The sequence below is a fragment of the Diabrotica virgifera genome, chromosome 4 (genome assembly GCF_917563875.1).
Source record: "Diabrotica virgifera virgifera chromosome 4, PGI_DIABVI_V3a".
In the NCBI taxonomy this organism is placed as follows: Eukaryota; Metazoa; Arthropoda; class Insecta; order Coleoptera; family Chrysomelidae; genus Diabrotica; species Diabrotica virgifera.
The window spans coordinates 246,891,690-246,915,243 of record NC_065446.1 but is presented as its reverse complement, the minus strand read 5'-3'; the positions used below and the strand labels follow the sequence as shown (position 1 = coordinate 246,915,243).

At 32.2% G+C, this 23,554-nt stretch overlaps 1 protein-coding gene across 2 annotated transcripts in view; it reads right to left on the bottom strand.

Annotated features, from left to right (window-relative positions):
- The window catches only part of LOC114334316 (nucleolar protein 4), a 621,666-nt gene that overhangs the window by 53,646 nt on the left and 544,466 nt on the right, over positions 1 to 23,554 (bottom strand). The window contains exons 6-7 of one of the 2 annotated variants that reach the window (XM_028284355.2): positions 13,453 to 13,507; positions 8,344 to 8,415 (exon numbers count right to left, since the gene is read on the bottom strand). In XM_028284355.2, the coding sequence (XP_028140156.2) occupies positions 8,344 to 8,415; positions 13,453 to 13,507 (127 nt within the window). The remainder of the gene's footprint in view (positions 1 to 8,343; positions 8,416 to 13,452; positions 13,508 to 23,554) is intronic. The other variant, XM_028284361.2, reaches the window with a different exon arrangement.

Below are 23,554 nucleotides of genomic sequence, written 5' to 3'. Positions count from 1 at the left end.
TAATTGTTTAAAAAGTAGTAAACTTTTTATCTAGGGCTTTTCGTTGTTTTCCTATTAATAATTACTTTATATCTTTAGTCGTACCGCTGTTATCAATGTTACACTTCTTTACCATCTTTACCATACGCAAGGTAAAAGCACACATCGTCATAAGGTAGATTTTGAAGTTAACGGTAATTAGAGGTTAATTCCAAAATTTCATCAAAATCAATGCGTCTTGACGGAAATCGGAGTTAAAAACATTGGTAAACTACAGTAATACACAGCGGTGCAAAAAAATCGATCCCCTAAAAATTTGGTCATTTTTATGTTTCGAATTTCCTAAACCTGTTGTCCGATTTAAGCGATTTTTTACCACGTTATAGCCTTATTCATTGACAATATCGCTGTAATAATATTGTTGCTAGACAGTCAAACTGTCATTGTATACCGGGTGTACGAATCAAACTGTGCTTTTTTCTCAAAGTTCGCATCACCCTGTGGATTATTTTATCATTTATAAAATACTGAAATTAAAACCCAACTATAGCCTCAGGTTTTCTTAACATTTTGTCTTTCGATTTATTCGCTTATGTTGGATAATAAAAAAGTTAGGTACTTTAACAACTGGCCATGTAAGTCATCAGTACATGGTGTTTTCTAAATAAGTGCGACAAACTTTAAGGGGTAATTTTACATGAGAAAATAATGACAATTTGCTTTATAATCATATGTCCGCAAACGCTTCGTTTCCGAAATACGGGATGTTCATTTTTTTTGTACAAACTGACGATTTATTTATTGTTTTAAAACCAGTTAAGATATGCAAATGAAATTTGGTGGGTTTTAAGACGTACTTATTGCACATTTTTTAACATACAGTTAAAATTTGTATATTCACCATTGGCGTGCGTACTGGTAATATCATCGGTCATAATACCCGTTTGCGCGCCAATGGTAAATATTAAATTCTTAATTGTATGTCAAAAAATGTGCAATAACTACTTCTTAAAACCCACCAAATTTGATTTGCATATCTCAACTGGTTTTAAAGCAATTAATAAATCGTCAGTTTGTAAAATAAATTGAACATCCCGTATCTCGGAAACGAAGCGTTTGCGGACATATGATTATAAAGCAAATTGTCATTATTTTCTCATGTAAAATTACCCCTTAAAGTTTGTCGCACTTATTTAGAAACACCCTGTACTGATGACGAACATGGCCAGTTGTTAAAGTACCTAACTTTTTTATTATTCAACATAAGCGAATGAATCGAAAGACAAAATGTTGAGAAAACCTGAGGCTATAGTTGGGTTTTAATTTCAGTATTTTATAAATGCTAGAATAATCCACAGGGTGATGCGAACTTTGAGAAAAAAACACAGTTTGATTCGTACACCCGGTATACAATGACAGTTTGACTGTCTAGCAACATTATTATTACAGCGATATTGTCAATGAATAAGGCTATAACTAATAAAAAAACACTTAAATCGGACAACAGGTTTAGGAAATTCGAAACCTCAAAAATGACCAAATTTTTAGTGGATCGATTTTTTGCAACGCAGTGTAGTAAGGTTGCCTACAAGGTTGATTCGATATTGATTTGCAATAGATGTTTTATAATAATGATAGTGCACAATAGATTTATTTGCAAATACTTTGATTTTAGAGCACTTAGTAAACTGACAAATTAAATCGTTGAACCTATATCCTTACAAGTTAGTTAGACACACATTATTCAAACATTATGCAATTGATGACTTTCAAAAAAGCGCAAATCATAAAGAGAACATTTTTAACTGTCAATAAATTCGACGGACTCTTTTAATCCCATAAACATTTCGCGTCAGATTAACCGATTAGTATTTTTTAGCCAGGAAATTAGTCCAGGTTTTGAGAATACTACCGTAGAAAAAATTTCTGATTCGTTTTCTGTGCGGATTCCTGTTTAAAAATGCCCCCTTTAAACAAATCTCTTTTGAATTTGTAAAAAAAATTCTTTTAAACATTCCAATCAAAAAGGACACCACACACATCTTATGGATAACTATAATGTCACTCAAATGTAATAAAATTTACATGACATTTACAATCATTTCCTATCATTGTGCCAACTCTGAATTTTGTTTAATAACGGCATAAATTGTATTTAAAATTTATCGAAACTACATTTTTGAAGTCCATAAAACTGCCATTCATAAATACTATTAGTCTATAAATCTACACTAAAATCACAATAAAGATACACTAGAATAAACAAACTAAGAGACGTTGAATGTTACGAGCAGCACTCCCGAATCATGATTTACAAAGTATAAACTTTGTAAAATTATATTGGACAATCATATTGGTCCAGGGATGGGATCACCATCGGTAGAATTCTATTTTACTGACGTCACAAAACGAATTTTACAATGCGAGAATCGACGGTTGCTAGGCAACGTGACGTCAGCAAAATAGAATTCTACTCACCGTGATAAAACCTCTGGTTGCGGGATAATTATTGTCAAGGCCATAGCCCAAAAAAAATTATAAGAAGAAAAAGTAAGACTGAGGTTATGTTATTAAAAGGTAAACAATTGTATGTAACAAATAAAATTAATTATTAAAATGCAGTACTGCAAGCAAAATACAATTAATAAATTTACTTTTTTCTTCAAACGTCAAATAATGATGACATTACTTATCTAACTTGATCCTGTCAAAGTTTGATGTCTCCGCCGGCAGCAGTTTTTTTCCCATTTCTTTACGGCGGAGGGAAAAATGTTGTCATGGCAACAATATGAAACATGTCACAAAGCAACAATACAAATGTCATTAACAACAATTAAACATCATTTTTATTTATAGTAATATTAAAAGTACAATTAGTTAATGAGGCATTTTCAAAATTGAAACCGTGCAAAAATGTTCCCGACTCTTGATACGCATTGGTAATTGTTGATGATACTGATGGTCGAGCACAACTTTCAGCAATCATTCCCGATGTTGGCGAATCATGAGGGTTTAAAATTTTTTGAGCATTATCGTTCTTATTTCTTATTGAATCCTCTATATATCCTTCGGCAACCGTGCTTGATTTCCAGCCCCCATGTCGTTTGAGGCATTCTAGATTTCCGCGTCCATCAATTAAAAGTGTTGCTGAAGTTCGTCGTAAAGAGTGACCCGTGTATGCGCTTGCATCGTTTAAATTTAAATAACTAGCTACTTTTTGGGCTACTGCGCTGATCGAATGTATTCCCATGACGCTTCGGTAACACTTTCCATTTTGGTACTTGATAAAAAATCGGTTTTCTGGGAAATTTTCAGGCCGCAGTGATGCATACTTTTTATATAGTTTAATGTAGTTTTGACCAATTATCGTAAAAGATCTAATTTGTCGTGTTTTACTGTCTGGGATTTTGATAATTATTACATTTTCTTTATCCTCAATGTCCACAGTCTTCATTTTTACCATTTCGTCGCATCGACAGGCGCCGGTAACCCCAATTAACAAAACAATCTGAAATATTTTTATAATTTAGTAGAGTATACTACGCAATATAATTTTTTTTACCTTTAATCCTAAATACAACTTATCTGGCGCTTCAAACAAAAATTTATCAAACTCGTCTTTAGTGAAAACTTTAGACTTCTTTGCAGTATATCCTTCGCTTGTCTTTTTCAGAAAGGCACGTAACTTTAAAAATTTGCTTATATCCACATTTTTTCTAATAACTACCTCGGATTTTATCATAGAGTATCGTGACCACATTGTAGAAGATTTCCATTTATTTTCATTTTCCATTATATTAAAATATGCCAGTAAAACGTCTTCGGTAACTTGCCGTACTCCTCTTGTATCGCACCACTCTTGGAAGTGCTTGTACGCTAACCGATACTTTATTCCGGACTTGGAGGGCCCCAAACGTGCTACTGCATCATTAGCCGCGGACTCAATTTCGTTTAGGTTTTCCATTTTCGCACTAAATTTGCGCTTGCGGTTGCAACAACAATAAGCTGTCTTTAATAATTGCAAACAACTGTCAAACAACTGTCAAACAACTGTAACCAGGGAGACGCAAATCCCACCGACGACTTAATTATTTTAATTTCTAACATCTAGACGACTTTGATAGTTGTCACAGTTAATTTCGAGTAAAAATAGCGTATGAATTGTACTATTTATGGTTGAAAATTGCTACGTTTGAAGAAAAAATAGTATACTTTATTCGGCAAAGAAGCGACTTTTCTTGATTTGCCCTCTATTACGCGCCTCACTTCGTTCGGCGCGTAATATCGGGCGCGTCAAGAAAAGTCATGCTTCTCCGCCTCATAAAGTAATATACTATTATATAATAATTGCATTTCATATCAATATTGTGGAGTAACATATAATTTTTCTTCTTTAATGACAGTAGGTATGAAATATACGTCAATTTGACAATTTCAATTGACAATGAATTATTTAAGAAAGTTGCAAGATTTCTCCGCTATTCGCGTACGATCGTTTCTCGTATCCCCTCCAAGTACTTGCACACCGCGAATAGTACAAAATTATACCTACTTTATTATCAATATTCTATAAGGTAAGAGTAAGCTAATGCCTTAATAGCTGAAGAAAAATTTATGAGCTGGCGATTTACAAAATCAATACAATTATTAATCAAAATTCAGAGTTGGCGCAATGATATGGAATGATTGAAATTTCGAGACGAATCTATTCATTAAATTTTATTTCATTTGAGTGAGATTATATTTTTTATAAGATGTGTGCGATGTCATTTTTGGGCAGAAATTTATTTCATTTATTCAAAAAATCTCCTTTTTACTCTGAAATATATGTTCCTTTTAATTTTTTGGGTCATACTAAACAAAAAAGGTATGTTGTCATTTTTCTCAGGAGTTCGACAGTTTTCGAATTATAAGCGATTTAAAATCAGAAAAATGCGAAAATACTTATTTTCGAGGCTTGAAAACTCGTATTATGTAAATTATTATTTTGAGGTTATTAAGTACCTAAAATTATTGAAGTTTAAACATTCAATTTTAAGACTCTGACGAGTAATCGAAGCTTATTTCTATATAAACCGTTGTTTTTTAATTGTTAATTATGCTCGTCTACTCGATTTTTAAGCTGCCGCAGCGCGTCGCACTATATGGTGTTCTCTATCGCACTTATACATATTATACGTACTTACGTGAAAAATTCCCAGCACAGACTTGACATTTATTAAAATTTTATAATTTATATTAACATAGTTTTTTTAATAATTTATTTATTTATTAAATTAATTATTAGGTATACTCCTTCTCAGAGGCATCTTTCAGTGCGTCACAGTTTTTCGATTTCTTTCTAATGCATTAAGTTGGAAGTGATCACGTTAAAAAAAAAAAAAGAAAATAACAATACGCGTATTATATTTTCTTATTTAATTAGCAAATTGGTAATAATTAATTCAATAAAATAATTAATTTAATAAAATAGTTATTAAAAAAATGTTAATATTAAACTACAAAATTTTAATAAATGGCAATTAATTGCTGGTAATTTTTGGCGTAGTACGTATAATATGCAGGTACGCGTAGACGTGCATAATTAACAATTAAAAAACAACCGTGTACATGATTAAACGTAAATTTAAACACTTATCAACCTCAGAAACAATAATTTACATACGAGTTTTCAAGCCTCAAAAATGCGCATTTTCGCATGTTTCAGATATTAAATCGCTTATAACTAGAAAAATATCAACTTTTGGAAAAAATTACGAGATATCTTTTTTGTTTCGAATGACCCAAATTAAAAAAATGTTTTCCAGGGAAAAAAAGTGATTTTTGGAATTTGATTAAAAACATTGTTTAAGCAATTTCTGTTCACACATTTCGCCCAGCACCCTTCTGATTTGTTCAAAGTGGACATTTTGAACAGGAATCCGCAAAGAAACCGAATACACATTTTTCCTCAAAACGGGAGCGACCTCACAGCCTCGACTATAACCGATTAGTATTTAGCCAGAGGAAATATTAAACAGTTGAACAGTTGAATTTGACTGCGTTTTTTTCGATTCGAATTTGCAATTTAATCACTGACACTGCCACAAAAACAACGACGAACAAAACAACAAATCGTATCGTATGTTTCCGTGGTAAAGTCCAAAAATGGCTAGATAACTGATTCATATTTAAAGGAATTCAAATTTACCGTTTTAGTATTTAATTAAAATCGTTTTTTAACGCAAATAATACCCGATCAGTGTGTTCATAAAGAGTAAACGTTGATTTGTATTGACTATTTTTTAGCTTGGAATTTGGTCAAAATGCATTTAAGCATAAATTAATATTTATATTTGCACAAGGTTGTTTTGTCGATGGGAGTGAAACTAAATAATGTTAAGAGCTCTAGGTCCAAGAAAACCATTGATACAAGGAGGCCCAAACAAGGCAATACAAATGCGGAAACAAAATTTAAAATTAACGAGAACTAAAGAAAAGTCAAAAAAGCTAATGTGGAAACTCTAACTATTGACCAAAAATGGGTAAAAGATCAACATGTCTTCCTGCCAGTTAGAAGAAAAACCCTCAAACCATTTGGGGAAAAATAAAACCTTGGATGACATAAGAAATTCTTGGACTTCTGGAAAAACAAAGAAAACAAAGACCTAAATAAATACAAAGAAATTCAGGGAAATACCAGAAAGGAAATTCGAGAGTCAAAAAAAGGTGTTGCTCTCCGAATGATGCAAGGAAATAGAAGATTTGGATAAAAAGTGTGATAGCTTTACACTGTGTATGATAGATAAGAACTGTCATTAGCCCGCGAGTAGTTTTTTACTAGTAGCTTTTTCTCGATAACTTGATGAAAAATTTTGCAATTTTGAAAAAATTTCGTAAGTGCCTCGAGGAAGGGTGTAGTAATGCGTAGGAATTTTTTTTCTTCTTCTTTTTGTGGAATTTATGGCTTTGGGGAGAGCCAATTAGCTTTAACTCGCGAGTAGTCGCGCCGTTAGATAGAATTTCACATTTCATCCTTTTTCGTAATACAGTAAAACCTGTCAGTAACGGCCACTAAAAATGAAAGAACTATTGGCCGATATAGAAAGGTGGACGGTATTGCCAGTTTTTGTAGTCTACATATAATTGGTTTGGGAAATTTTTAAACTGGCCGTTAGGACAGGTGGCCGATGTTGGCAGGTGGCCGTTAACACAGGTTTTTTTAATAAAATTGTTAGAAATATATATTTTCAATATAAAAAGAAGGTAAAAATAATACAAAATAAAAATTTGTTTTAAATTCGTATTTTGAGATAAAATTTCACACGCGACTATCGACGTTACAGAAGTGAGCGCGACTACTCCCGGGTTAGAAACCACCGAACTACTAAGATTACGAAAATAAGTGGTCTATGACATAAAAAACACAACAGAGGGCAAAGCCACTGGATCAGATGATATGCCCATCGAATTCTTAAAACTCATTGATGAAGATGTTATTGATGCAATGGTTGAACTCTTTAATCTAATATATCAGACTGCCACAATCCACAGACAATGGTTGCAATCCATCTTTGTAGTCTGCTCTATAATATAATTAGGGGGTAGAACTGTATATTATATTCCCATATAATCTAAAACGATAGGATCTATTAATTATATTCAGGGCCCTAGGTGATAAGTAGCATAATTTTGGTTTACTGTTCTCTTCATTTGACTACTATAATTTATTAAAATACGACAAAAATTTAAATTTTAGGTTATTTGAGCTTCAATTTGAGGGAATTTCGGTTTCTAAGTGGGGGATTTATAAAATATCATCTGACAACTCTGGATAGAAAGCTCAGTAGGTACTTAAAATAAAATTTCAACTTATATCTCTCGATTTGATTTTTGTATAATTTTTAAAATTGTTTTACCCTTCTATTCTTAATTATTAAATTGTTAGCTTCTAAATTCACTTGATTTCTGTGTCTTCACCCCCCTGACAAGGGATAATGGAATGAGGATGAGGAGTCTCAAAATATTCCTAATACAGTTTTCACTGACAATACAAGGACCAATAATTTTTTCTCCCTAAACATTATTAACCAATTATCTCGTCATTTTCGATACTCATCTGAGGGACCGCAGACGTTCGGATTCAACATGCATATATTTGTAAAGACAATGAAGTCGACTTTACTAAGTAATAAGACATTTACTCAACACATCAATTGCAATTAGCTGAATGACTAATATATATGCCATTAAAAAAACTCGTCATTTTAACGATGGTTTCAGTTGTATAGTACACTTTGGACTTTACCCAAATTTCTCATGTATATATTACAATGTGTTGTGAAAAGGTAGTGTAGTATATAGATGTTATGTTATGTGTGTTACCTTGATTATTATGGTAGTTCCACGCCAATAGCATCAGCTTGAGCTTGTCGCTGTCTTTCATAGCCCCAGCTCCTGCACAGCCAATTATATCACGATTAGCTGGGTTGATTTACACCAAGAATTAGTATGATTTAGATTTAGTTTGTGACTTTATGTTTAGTTTTGTAAGTTAATAATATAGGTTAATAAAAAATATGAAAACGCTTTTTTTGTATTGTATCGAATAATTATCGTACTCATACTTATTAACCCTAGATATCTTAAAAACAAAAGTTTCATTGGATATATAAATATTGTAGGTCTGGATCCCGCGTATGAAAAAAAAGTTGATTAATAGCAAGCTGAAAATTTGTTCATAGCTTAAGGATGTCTAGTCGGACAAACTTTGATATATGGGAACACTGGAACAGGGGAAGTTTTAATTGTGGAACAGGTTAAAAATTTGGAACGGTCAGACCACGAAAACGGCACATGTATTTTATCCGACAGAACAGACTTAAACTCTCCGAATAGAGATTAAACTCTCATGCAAAAATCAGACTGCTATTTATCACCAAATGGGCGTTTTAATGAGTGGAACATGTAGAATATGTCAAATGACAGGAATTATGACAGGTGATAAATAGCAGTCTGATTTTTGCATGAGAGTTTAATCTCTGTTCGTAGAGTTTAAGTCTGTTCTGTCGGATAAAATACATGTGCCGTTTTCGTGGTCTGACCGTTCCAAATTTTTAACCTGTTCCACAATTAAAACTTCCCCTGTTCCAGTGTTCCCATATATCAAAGTTTGTCCGACTAGACACCCTTAAGCTATTAACAAATTTTCAGCTTTATATTAATCAACTTTTTTTCACACGCGGGATCCAGACCTATTGATAGTTAATAAAAATTAAGCGCTTTCATATTTAAAAAAGATCAAGACAAAATAGTAGTCTTCTCCTTTTATCTTGTTGTCAAACAACATTACATTACTTTACTTTATTAATTATTATATGAACTACATGCATACATATTATATTTAATGTAAAATTTTAATATGAACAGTTGTTGAGGGTATAAAAAAAAGCACACACAAAATTTCTGAATAAAACAAGAAAAAGAACAAGTATCTTGGAGGCTTATTGGATACTGAAATGATGAAATAGATAAGAAAATTGTATGATATTATGCAAGGTAGTGCATCATTGGTGGTTAAGGCATTGATTTCGATGACAACTTACATTTATCAAGTAAGCTTTTTCAACTCCTGACAATGTAAAATAACATCAGAGACATAGTCCGATCAAAATATTCAAGGTGGAGTAGAAAATGCATTTGCTGGCATTCCAGCGGTATTTAAGGGTCTTTATTATGTTATGTTATTAGTATGTTCAATTTATTACCCACCAACCACACCTTGATTGTAGCTAAAGCTGGTGGCAAATAAACTAAAATAATTAAAATAAAAAAGAAAAAGTCAAAACTAGAAACGAACTTATTGAAGAAAGAAGAAACGAAGCAAAATATAATACGTCACATTAATCGAAAATGTCGAGAAACTAACAGGAAAAAAACATAGACTAGTGATGAAATATTAGGAATTATGAATTGGAGAAGACAACACAAGGATGAAGAAAATAATAAATACAAAGAAATTCACCAACAACTAAAAAGGAATATAGTGGAGGTAAAGGAGAAGTTGCTTACAGAAACATGTGAGGAGATAGAAAACTTACAGAAAAAATACTTCTCCACAAGCAAATAAAGGAATTAACTGGAAATAGAAATAGTAGACAGAGTGGCATACTAACAAACATGGATGATAGGGTCATGCCAACATTGGAAGAAATAATCTTAAACAACAGAAAACAAGACACTAACAAACATTCACAAACATATCAGAAATAAAATACGCATTGAAAATCCTGAAAACTGCAAAAGGACTTGATCCCAAGAGCACTCACAGTGAAATTATAAAGCTCATAAAAAATAACTTTTAAGTAAAACTTAGATCTCCCCTCCTCTTAGAGGGGTTTGTACGCTTCCCTAAATCCAACAAAGCGACAAAATGTGACGACTATCGACTGCTGTAAGTCTCATGACCCTTATATTAAAGTTATTTCTAAAAATAATTTATAACAGAATTTACAAAAAGCGTGAGGAGGATATGGGCCTACAATTTGGTTTCAGATACGACATGGGAACCAGAGTGGCCTTGTTTAGTTTCACTCTGCTCGTGCAAAAATATCGCGATTAACAAAAATATGCATTAAAAGAAAAGAAAAGATGGTTCAGATTTGATTACAGTACAGAACCTCTACTACATTATATGCTTATACGTATTTCGGAATAACCATTTCCTCATCGGAGCACCTGGGTAGAGGCACTGAACTGAAATCAAATCCTTTCATCATTTCCGGGTAATTATCAAAATAATTACCAAAGATGCTACTAGCACCAGCACCATCTATGAATCAAAAATCTAATAAGTCAGGAAATAAAATTCGAAATTATTTGTCCTCTAAGCTTTTTAAGTTGGAAAAATAAAGCATAACAGAGTGGCGAAATACTCGACAAGGGAAATTTAAAATTGCATTTCACGTCCTGTCATTCACCATGATAATAATTTTGCGAACTATTTCCTTTAATATCCACCAAAGGTGAATAACGTATAAACTAAAAGAAAAGAAAAGATGTTTCAGGTGCCCAGGTGCTCCGATGAGGAAACGGTTATTCCGAAATACGTACATATAAGCACATAGTAGAAACGGATGTAGAAGAAGAAAGAGAAACAATAATGAACCCGGAACAAGGTGAAGAAGAAGAATTGACCTATACAGAAGTAAAAGATACAATATGCAAACTGAAAAACGGGAAAACAGCGGGAGACGACGGAATATGTGCAGAACTTATAAAATACGGGGGTGAAGCACTATACAGAAAGATTTATGAACTAATACAGAATATATGGAATAAGGAAACAATGCCCGAAGAATGGAAGAAAGGAATTATTGTGACAATCCCAAAACAAGGAGACACCAGGATATGTAAAAACTACCGAGCAATTAATTTACTGAATGTAACATATAAAGTACTGACTGGTATAATTAGAGACAGACTAACAATATACACAGAACAAAGCATAGGAGACTACCAGTACGGTTTCAGAAAAGGAAGATCCACGATAGATGTTATCCATACACTAAAACAAGCGATAGAGAAAACATACGAGTACGACGGAGAAGCACATATACTTTTTCTAGACTTTAAACAGGCTTTTGACAAACTAAGTAGAAGAAAAATGATCCAAGACTTACAAGAGAGCAAAATACCAAATAAAATTATAAGAATGATAGAAATGACAATGCGAGATTCCCAAGCAACAATAGACACTGGAAGAGAGAAACAGAAATAATAAAAATTAAAAATGGAGTAAGACAAGAAGATGCGCTCTCAACTGTACTATTTATTCTATCATTAGATAAGATAATAAAAAAGTTGTCAAACGCAGGAACTATAAATAAAAATACAGTACAAATAATTGGATATGCGGACGATATAACCATAGTAGCAACAGATAAAAAGGCATTAAAGAAAACCTTTCAAGAAATAGAAAACGAATCCAAACTAAGAGGACTGGAAATAAATGAAAATAAAACAAAATACATGAATGTAAGTAAAAAAAAGAAGACGCAACTCACAGAAATGACAATAGACGCACACAGCTTCGAAGAGGTTGAAACATTCAAATATTTGGGAGTATTAGTCAACAGAAGAAATGAAAGTGTAGATATGAAAAGAAGAATTCAAGCAGGAAACAAAGCATTCTACAGAAATAAAAAAATTTTCAAAGATAAGAAGATAAGCCGAAATACAAAAATGAAAATCTACAAAACGACCATAAGACCAATAGTGCTATATGCTTTGGAGACATTCACATTAACAGCAAGAGAAGAAGAGCAGCTGAAAGTTTTTGAGAGAAAAATTCTGGGACCAAAGAGGGAAAACGAAGAGGATGCAAGGCAATGGATGAACCACGAAATACAAGAATGGATGGGTCAAGAGAACATAGTAAGAGCAACAAAAGCACAGAGAATTAGATGGTATGGACACATAATGAGAAGAGAGAAGAACAATCCGTTAAGAGTTATAACCGAATGGATACCACCAGGTACAAGAACCAGAGGCAGGCCTAAACTCAGATGGAGACAACAAGTGGAAGAAGACTTAAGAAGTATGGAAATTAGAAATATAGGAAGCAAAATCAGAGAGAGAGAAGAATGGAGAAAGGTAGTGGAAACAGCGAAGTCACACCAGCAATTGTAAAACCAAAATAAGAATGGGATGATCCCCCACAAAAAGGATCTTCAAGTGAAAACAGCTTCAGCTTCCTCGGGAGCGTACAGCTTGTATATATGTATATAAGCACATAGTAGAGGCTCTGTACTGTATCAAATCTGAACCATCTTTTCTTTTCTTTTAGTTTATACTTTATTCACCTTTGGTGGATATTAAAGGAAATAGTTAGCTAAAATTATTATCATGGTGAATGACAGGACGTGAAATGCAATATAGATTTCCCTTGTCGAGTATTTCGCAACTCTGTTACGCTTTATTTTTCCAACTTAAAAGGCTCAGAGGATAAATAATTTCGAATTTTATTTCCTGACTCATTAGACTTTTGAAAAATATGCATATTTGTGTTTGGAACCAAACCAAAATTCTATTGGAACGAAAATGCATTAGAACCGATGTCGAGTCTGTAATTTTAATTCTTAATAGACAATAGACAATAAAGTATGACAGTGTATGTATATTAGTATATAATATGTACTATGTTTGTATTGTATATGTACTAATTTGTGCGTTTTAACTCAAAGAAAAAACAAATTAAATCAAAGAATTCTTGGTTTTTATCTTTTACTATTTTTAATTTTTGGTGTACTACTTTGAAGTCATTTGAATACAATAAATATAAATTGGTATAAAATCAACCCAGCTCATTTTAAGTTCAGTCGGTAATTTTGAAACTTAAATTATGTGTGTTAGTTTGTTTAGAAGAAAACCAAACTATTAAGCAATTTGTATTGTATCAGAAAAATATAATTGATAATATCGTTCAAGTCTTACCACCGTAATGGTCATCTTCGTTTCCTTCCGATGACTCTGGGGTGGGAAGATTCTCCTGAAACAAAAATAGTAAAGTTAATATTATTTGATATAAAATCAGGTTTTACAAATTACTTTCATATCCTCAAAAGCGTTTGATCAATAGTACGAGATCCCAATACAGAATCATTACGTTCATTAGTTAATAAAAATCACATTTTTATATAAATTAAGGAATAGTATAATGGGGCAAGTAAATGAGGTTATTTGGCTCCGAATTCCATCCTACTATATCGATTTACTTGATATTTTCACAGTAAGTAGAAAATAACTCAAGAAACAAAGTCTACCCTATGCCGATGTGCGCTTTTATCTTGGGTATGGTTTACACCCCTTCTCGGGGGTGGAAAGATTTTTGGTTAAAATAACTACGGAAGAAACTAGGGAACCTAATTGAAAAACTGTTCTATAATTTTTTGTTGAAAACTCAATACTTTGTGAGTTATTCTTGGTTAAAAATTGTCAGTTTTCATTTAAAAAAGACACGTTTTCGGACGGTTTTTTGCGAATACCTTAAAATCTATGAATCTAACGAAAAAACTATATAAAATATTTTTTAGCTTATAAAAAAGCAAAGAGATTCGTTCCTTCATAAATCTTTTAGTTATAATACTAAAAGAGATATGGTAGGTTAGAAGAGTTTGTTTTTTGGTGCATGCTCAAATTGGTGTATTCAACTTGAAATAAAAGAGAAACGGTCGATTTTAGGTGTATAATGCTACCAATACCTTTTGTAGTGCTTGAAAAGACCTTTGAAAGGAGCAATATTAAATGTCGATTACATTCAAACTAAGAGAGATGTTGCAAAACAATTGATGACTAATGTATTTTAAGACAAATTGAGAAGTAGGTATATTTAACCCCTCATCCATCAGAATTTAAATGCATAATTTTCCTTCTACAATACTTTTTATTATAGTGTTATTTCTATGTTCAAAAAGTTGGAGGGTTTAAAATAAATAGTTTTTGAAAAAATTAAGAATAAATTATAGAGCGCATTTTTAAATTTTTTTAAAAATCTTCCTTTTTCTCCATGTAACTCGAAAATTATAAAAGATGCGAAAAAAGATAAGTACCACACAAAAATGTAGGGTTTTGTTAGATAAAAATTTTGTTATTGTTTTTCAATATTGTATTTCTTATCATTTTCAAGTTACATGTAGAAAAATAAGATTTTTAAGAAAATTTAAAAATGTGCTCTATAAATTAATCTTATTTTTTTTTCAAAAATCATTCATTTTAAACCCGTCCAACTTTTTGAATAGAAATAACATTACAATAAAAAGTATCGTAGAAGTAAAATGATGCATTCAAATTCTGCTGGATAAGGGGTTAAATACACTCATGTTTTCTTAAAATACATTAGTTATAAATGTTTTTGCAGCTTATATCGCTTAGTTTAAATCTTAAAATCGACCGTTTCTTCGTTATTTCAAGTTGAAACAACGAATTGAGCATGGACCAAAAAAAAAACAATCTCTTTTCACCTACCATATCTCTTTTTTGTATTATAACTAGAAGATTTACGAAGGAACTAATCTCTTTGTTTTTTTATAAGCTACAAAAATGATTTATTTAGTTTTTTAGTCCGATCCATAGTTTTTAAGGTATTCGCAAAAAACCGTTGGAAATGGTGTTATGTTTCAATGAAAATGGCCAATTTTCAACCACGAATAACTTAAAAAACATTGAGTTTTCAAAAAAAATTATAAAACAGCTTTTGCTTAGAATTAGGTTCTCTAGCCACTTCCGTGGATATATTAACCAAGAAATATTCCACCCCCGAGAAGGGGTGGAACCACCCTCAAGATAAAAGCGTACATCGGCATAGGGTAGACTAGGGTAAATTTCATTAAAATCCATGCAGTAGGATAGATGTTGGAGGTAATATCCTATTCTTGCTCCCATTGACTGGTGTATAGTATATAGGAGAATACAATGATAACAAGGTCACAGTCAAAAAGTAGCCGTAAAAATAAAATTAGGTGATTCTTAAAAAAAAAGGAAAATCATTACTATTTAAATTTTCAAAAATGAATATTGATTGGCATGGACAACAATTTTTCAACCGAAGCATTTTGGTTAGTAAATCATACTCGTAATATATTCAATATAATATAACTTCATATTGAACGAAACAAGTGACAACAACTTAGTGGTAAATTGATACCTACTAATGTAACTTACTAAATGTTAATATAAACATTTTTAATATGTACTTCGAGAAAGAAAGCGCGGCTGTGTTTCTAATGCTGGGGCCACAGTTACGTCTGATGCCGTTAATTAACGCATTATTTGTCATCTCAGTAATGCAAATAATGCGTTAATTAACGGCATTAGATGTTACTGTGGCCCCCTGGCCCAGCATAATACTAAGTCGGTGACACAGCAGAAGTACTCGTACTTTTTAACTAGACGACATACACGAAATTAATCAGAGGGGAACCCGAAATACAGCGTAGTTAGACGTACTATAAACAGTTTACGAGATAGTATAAGCATACCTTGGTACAGCACAATCAAAATTTTAGGGCAGTTATTTCTACAAAAATAACAAGCTACAAGGTCTAGGTATATATACAAGGGCATCTATAAAATGGTCGCCAAAGTCAACGGAATAATGTAGAAAATTTAAAGAAGCGCATCATCCATCATTCGTCGGAAATTGCAAAAATAACTCCTGAAGTCATCGCAAACGTTATGAAAGAATTTACCGATCGTCTTTCTCATTGCATGATTAACATTTCTTATAATTTGATTGTATTTTAATAAACATTTATTATGAGTTAATTGTATTAATATACCTACAGTTTTGATTAACCCTGTAGAAATAGATATTTAAATAATTGCATGGTTGCAATAGGGATCTTAGGGATTGGGAGATCTTTCAAATAAGGTGCCCCACTGTCACGTGACCTGTATTTAAAAAATCATGGATTACGTCATTCCGCCAATACAGATGACATAATGTCCAAGCAGTGGAGGATCCAGCATTGTTAAGAGGGGGGCCGATTGGCTAAATTTCTATAAAATTAAATGAATGTTTTTATAATCTTTACATATAATTAAAAAAAATTAAATCACTTGGTTTGAGAGGGGAGGCCGATCGCCCCATCGCCCCTCCCTGGACCCGCGACTGTCCAAGACATATAAAATAAGGCAATTGTTGGCCATTCAAAAGTTGAAATTGACACGTCTTAATAATATTTTGTTATTACTGAAATAAATGTGAATGTAATTGTATGTATGTGAATGTATTCCATATATTTGCATCATACCGTATGTTAAAAATACATTAAATGAGTTGAAAATACATAAATGCATAGGATACGAATAATTTGGATTGTTTTTGATTGTTTGGATTTGGGAATAAGTCATTGTTTGTGTCTTGCCTACAAAATAACTGAATCCTTCTCTGAATACTCTGTTTTCAATTACTAAATTGTTTTTATCGATCTGGATTTGGAAGGTATTATTATTTCTCTTGTCTGTTATCGTCTACGTCACTGCTCTTTAACGATATGATTGCTCAAGTTTGCGATGGTGCCAATGTAGCTCGAAATATGATCATGGTGCATGGTGTGGCTGTTCTTGCCGGCCGGTATGTCAATGACCTTCCTCATCCACGCGATTTGCGATTGCGAAAATTTGTTCTGCCGTGAAAAGTAAATGACGTAGCGGCAACAGGTTCATCTTATCAAAATCGTCGAGAAATCTCACGATAACCTTTTTCTTGACAACGGAAATGGCGTGATTAATTTTATTTCAACTCAACAAGTTCATAAAATTGCGGTCGAAATATAAATAGATCAAACAATTTGCAGTCGAGGAGTTTTTCTTAAAGATAACTCTGTTTATTCGCAAAATTAAATTCCGACAGAGGGCGCTCAAAATTTCAAAGATGGACGATAACTCAAGGAAAACAATTCATTTTATCATTTGATCTCACAGTTCTAAACGTTAAATCAAAATCATTTACACGAGTGTTTTGCCAAAGTAACCACTAAGTTTTGCCACTAAGTCATCTTATAGGTTGATAAACTAATAAATATTTCCTATAAAGTATAAATACTTATAGGAAAAAAAATTATTTATTAAATTTATTAAAGAAGTATATTATATTAATCATATATATTTGTCTTGCAATAAAAATTACCTTAAATATTATTATAAAACCCTAAAAAAAGGAAAAACAAATTATATAGTTTATTTAACAATTTGGATTGTTAAATATTAAAAATATTTAATATTAAAAAATGTATATTCGTAGTATACTACGAAAAAAAGTACAAGCAAATGATCGTAATATTTAATAATATACGGAAATATAATAATTACAAGGAAGTTTTAGTCAACTTCCGGTATGGTATACCCGGAAGTGGTATTAGACTCTAAATATTTTAGAATCGTTGGAAGTATTTAAAAACTCATGCTAAATTTTCAGATATTAATTATGTCAAGTTTCTCTAACCGTCCAGTTGGAGCTCCCAACAAATCCCAAATATATTATGTAATTACAAAAATAAACTGTCAATTTCAGAATACATCAACCGCTTTCTATTTTCAAGTCCTATAATTATTTGCTTGCAAATTTCATTTTAATATTACTTTTATAGACTTTTTCATTAAATAAACTCTCGTATCACGATTAAAAATCACAATTAATCAAAATGAACTTTTGAAACTGTTTGACACTTTAACAAAGAATAACGGAATTAAGAAATTAATTAACATCATGTTTTATTAAAGGACCAGGTCGTGTTTAACGTTTAAGGAATAAGAGACCCCATCCACGTGGTGAGGTTACCCTTGTCGCTTCCTTGGAAGAAGGAATTATGCCAAAAATGAATTATTAATTAAAGTAAATAGAAGCAGGCACAGGTCCTGACTTAGGTTGACATCCTAATAGCACTTTTCAATAAAATATGGGAAGTTATACTTAGGATTTGAGATGTGATAACAACGTAGGTGCAGAAACCACAAGAGTATACGCGGTGAGCTCGTACGTAGAGGGGATATTTAAAAATTCGCGAGCGACAGTAGTGACAAGTCTGTAAACGTTTACTGGAAATTTGACATAAATGTCAAAGTGATTCATTTAAAATTAAAAACAAAAACATTAATTATAAAAAATATTAGTTGGTCAAAGCTGTGGTATATATTTTTACCTTAAATATACTTACGTTTTAAATACTGAATTTAAGTTTTTTTAATGTTTCGTAATATGTAATTATAAATTAATCTATTAATCTTAGCGCCATCTACACGATAATTGTGAAAGTATCCGAAGTAAGAAATTAATATTTCATCAATAGAACGTCAAAATGATTAGCAAAATCTTAAAAAAATCGATTACAATTTAATTACTTTTTTGCGTTGTAAATATTAAGCGATAACAATTAAATAATAAATTTAAAAATTACCGGTGAAAGTTGCATTACTAATCCGCTAGGAGCGACACCAGCGAAGCTCAGAGCGTATACAGGGGAGTTTGGGGGATTCAAACCCACTCCCGAAAATATATTAACATTCATAAAAATTGAAATAAGAACAGGTATGCGGCATATCTCATTCATCATCATCATAAAATCATCATTACGGTGCTACAGTCCAGGACCTCGACCTTTTCAAGCTTCCTTCGCCGTTCTACTCTGTTCCTTGCTTGAATTCTCCAGTTTACAACACCGATCTGTTACGGTTTTTTATGCAACCTTCACAAGACATTTAAATACTTCAAAACCCCCCTGGGCACGCCTATGGTAGTTCTTATAAAATAGTTGGTTTCGTTCTCAAAATGAGTCTGTTGAGTTGTTTTAGGAATGTCTGAGAACATAGAAATGTGTGTACCGCTATTTTTTCTGACTTAGTCTTTGTGTAGGTTCTTGTCACGTGACTAAGTCAACCGTGGTTTCGTGCTTCGATGTTCGCTTTGGAATCGAATGACATAAGGGAAGACGGATGACATCCTATCTGTCAATGAATTGCTTTTGTCTTGACGACAGTGCTCGGCATTGCAAAATTAAGTTGTATTTTGCTAATCCAGATTCATCCGCCATAAAATAGTTTGGATTTACGAAAAACCTTGTCTAAGACGGATTTAAAACTATAGATTTTGTGAGCGGATGAATAATTTTGGGTTAGTTACTGTGACATAACCCCAACTTGAGACACGTGAGTATCTTAGAAGATTATACTATAATCAATAGTTTTGGTCGTTGTTGTACGCTTGGTCTAATGTCCTGTGTCTTTCCTAGTCTTGTCCATCATCCGCGGTTGAGGAAAGGTCCTGTAACAACCCCTACCTGTTGGCCACCTAACAACTCAGGTTAAAACTGTTATTAGGCGTATAGTCTTTTGTGTTTCTCCTGTCTTGTCCCTACTGATAGTTTTGTTTTCTATCCTTGGTAGGCCAATTTCTTGGGGACAGAACTTGGCGACTAGTGGCTGTCCTAACACCTGGAAAACAGCTAGTAACCAGCACCTAGTGTAACCAGAGTCACCACCACTGGAACACCCAGCTACTAGACCATTAAGCAAGAACAGAGATAAGTCGGTACCAATAGCAACATAACCTCCATTGTTATAGAAACCATATATCCTATACTGTGTCTATACCTACCATTTTGTTCAGATCTAAGTCCTTCCTGTTACCCTCATTGTACACCTGAATATAGCGCTATACGGGGGTATTAATCTATTAACAGAGTACATACAGGGTATATTTTATTGTACTTAGTTAATTCCACAGGTAGACTTGCAAGAGTAGGTATTTGACACTTCATGGTATAAATTGTTCACATTATATTTGGTAATCATAATATTAATATAGTATGGTTACTGATATCTGATTCTTGCTTAACGTAGGTCATACATTTTACTATTCAGAGTGCATTTTTGTTTTTCAATTATAGTATTTTATATTCATATTTTCTATAGTGCAAGGTAACAAAGGTGTATTGTAAATGATAAGTTAGGGTCTTTTTAAGTCTTTAAAGTATTTTATATTTAATATTCTTAATAGTTCAATACTCATTACATTTTCCTTATATTTTGCTTCATTTTCTGTTTTTATTTTATGTTCAATAAATATTTAGTAGTTATAGGTTGTTTTAATGCTCAGAATTAACCAGGATCCCCCTCTGTGAACCAACTGTAAACCCCTGAGATAAGATAAAGAGAGATTAACTATTTTTTTGGTATTTTATATTGTAAAATATATTAATATTCATTTTATACCTCCAGTATCAAATCTTTTTGTAACAGATCTTCTCAGCAGATTAAGAAATGTTTGCTGCTTTAAAATACAGTAATGCTTAAAGTAATTCTTCTCAGCATCCTTTATACCCCGTCTTCCACTGTTGTCATAATATAACGTAACCCGTATCATTACTGGATTGTATTATCCTTCAACTTCTTCTTTACGTGCCGTCTCTTCTCTAATCGAGGTTGGCATGACTTCTGCAAATTCATCTCTATCCTCTGCTTATTAGGGTTTCTCATTAGGGCTTTGAGGTCTAGTCCTGTCCATCCAATCCTTGATGATACGAAGCTGAGGCATTTGTCGCTTGTAAGGACCACGTTTTCCTTCTATTTTTGCTTCCATTAGTATTAGATGAAGGAAGATATATTTCTTGTGTCTGCATAGACGTTCAAGATCAGTGGTGGGCAAACTTGTTTAATAAGGGGCTGCAGAGTTCAAGTGTAGCAGGGCCAGAATTATAGCAAAAATGCATTTTGTGTTAAAGCTATATATTGTTATGATTTACTTTTCATTACTTTAATATCAATTAATCTTTATTTGATTACTCCAATTAATTATTTAATCAATTATCCAATTGTCGCAGATCATACAAAAAAATTAAGAAAAAATCTCAGGGTGCCTTTTTATAATAAAAAAAATATCTAAATCATCTTATGTTATACTTATCTTCTCTCGTGGTTTCAGTATCTCTTAGTTGGTTCTAATCGGGAAAAAATATTAGGAAAGGGAATTAAATAGAAATATAAAATAAGCATACAGAATTGTCTTTTATTATCAAAATCAATACTCTAAAAATCGATCAAATTTAAAACCTGTGGACACAGCTGTCCGAATGAAATTTTTACCACTTAAATTTATTCTAGTTAAAATAATAATTTATCGGTGTGTTCCCGATGACTTTGATAAAACAAGCTAAACAAACAAATTTAGGTATTCGCAAAATTACCTATACTTCCTATTTACTTTTTGAAATATTGGAATTTTAATTCATATGCTTTTACTCAAAATTTTAGTTTCCGAACATAAAAATATCTTTCACATAAATTGACTGACCTTTTGCTTCACTCACTCTGATGTCTTCTCTTGACCCAAAACAGCTCTCCCTCGTTGACTATGTTAGGCTACCCATCAAAATCCTCTCCGTTCTCAAGCTTCAAATCTATCAGCATACCAGCACCAATTCTCCAACGAGCCAGGCCCCTTTTAACCAGTACTCGATTCAAACAGACTCCAAAAATTCTCTCCTCTCCTTCTCACAATAATACAGTATCAAAGAGGTATTTCGTCTCAATTTGATCTGTCTCTCGTTCCACTTTCCAGCTCTATTCTCCACTATCAAACAACCACTGGTACTTGCTATCTAACTATCCACGAAAACGTTGACTGCTCTTCAGCGATGCCAATAACATAATAATTTTTCTTTCTCAAACTGTCTCAACTTTCAAGCTTCTCTCTCCCCATTCCAAATTGCCTAGCCAATCAGAAACATTTATCTCTCCACCTTCCTCTCATTTCATTCGAAAACAAACAGTCATTCTTTCAAAAATATTCCTATCATCATAATTACTTTCGGGGAATTCTACAACATTTACTCGGGGTTAAACAAAAAGAGATTAAAATTCCAAACTTTCTTTTAAACTATTTTTCTAGAAACTAATAATTACCTCTACCTGTAGATTCTACCTTTCCCGTAATAAACAATCTTTTTACATTATAATCCTAAATAAATCTTCCTTTCACTTTAATTATTCACAAAAGTCTTTAATTCTTCCTCGAAAAACTCATTAAAGGAGAAATCCACTTACATGCAAACTAACTTCTAATAAATTAAATATTTAAAAACATACAATTAAAACATTAAATATTCAAAAAAAGCAACAAAAAAAAAAGAAAAAAAAACTAAGAAGATGTAAACCTCCGCGAGGACGAATCGGGTTTACGTCTTAGCGTAGTAAAAAAAAACAATTTATAAAAAATAACAATAAAAAAAATAATAAAAAAAAACAAATTAACAATATAAAAACATGCAACAAAAAATACAAAAAAAAATAAAAATTTACAAAAAATAATTGTATAAAAATAAATAATAATTGTAGATAATAATGTTAGTTTGTTATGTATTTAGAGTTAGAAGTACAGAAAAAATTCCTCTGATTGAAAAATCAAATTTGTTTGTTTTTTAAAATAACAAAATGTCTGGCTAATTGGCTCGGCCAAGGCCATCAAATTCACTCAAAAAAAAATCAATATACAGGGTGTATCAAATTTATGTGCCCGCGTTATATAAAAAAATATAATTTGTATTCTATCTTTGATTGATAAATTGATACACAATAATATATGTGTATACTATCCATGTCGATGAATCCTCGGCAGGCCGGATTAAATACTTTCACGGGCCGGAGTTGGCCCGCGGGCCGTACTTTGCCCATCACTGTTCAAGATGATATGTTTTCCGTTTTTTAATATCTATAAGAATTGATTATCTACACACTGGTCTAATTATACAATGCTATAAGTTCACGATCTTTATTCATATTCATAGTCTTAAAACTTCTTCATTTGGAACATGGTCTGTCCATGGATAAGGTATCATGTATCCAGCAGACAGATTTTTAAACTTTTCAACTTCTCCAATTATTCTGTGGTTCCGATAGTACAATATGGACCTGAAAGCTAGACACTAAAGCAAGAACAAATAAATAAGCTACGGTCATTTGAAATGTGGTGTTAGACAAGGATGCTTAGAATGACACGGACACAGAAAAGAACGTGTTGTGAGAAATGGGCAAAGAATTAAAG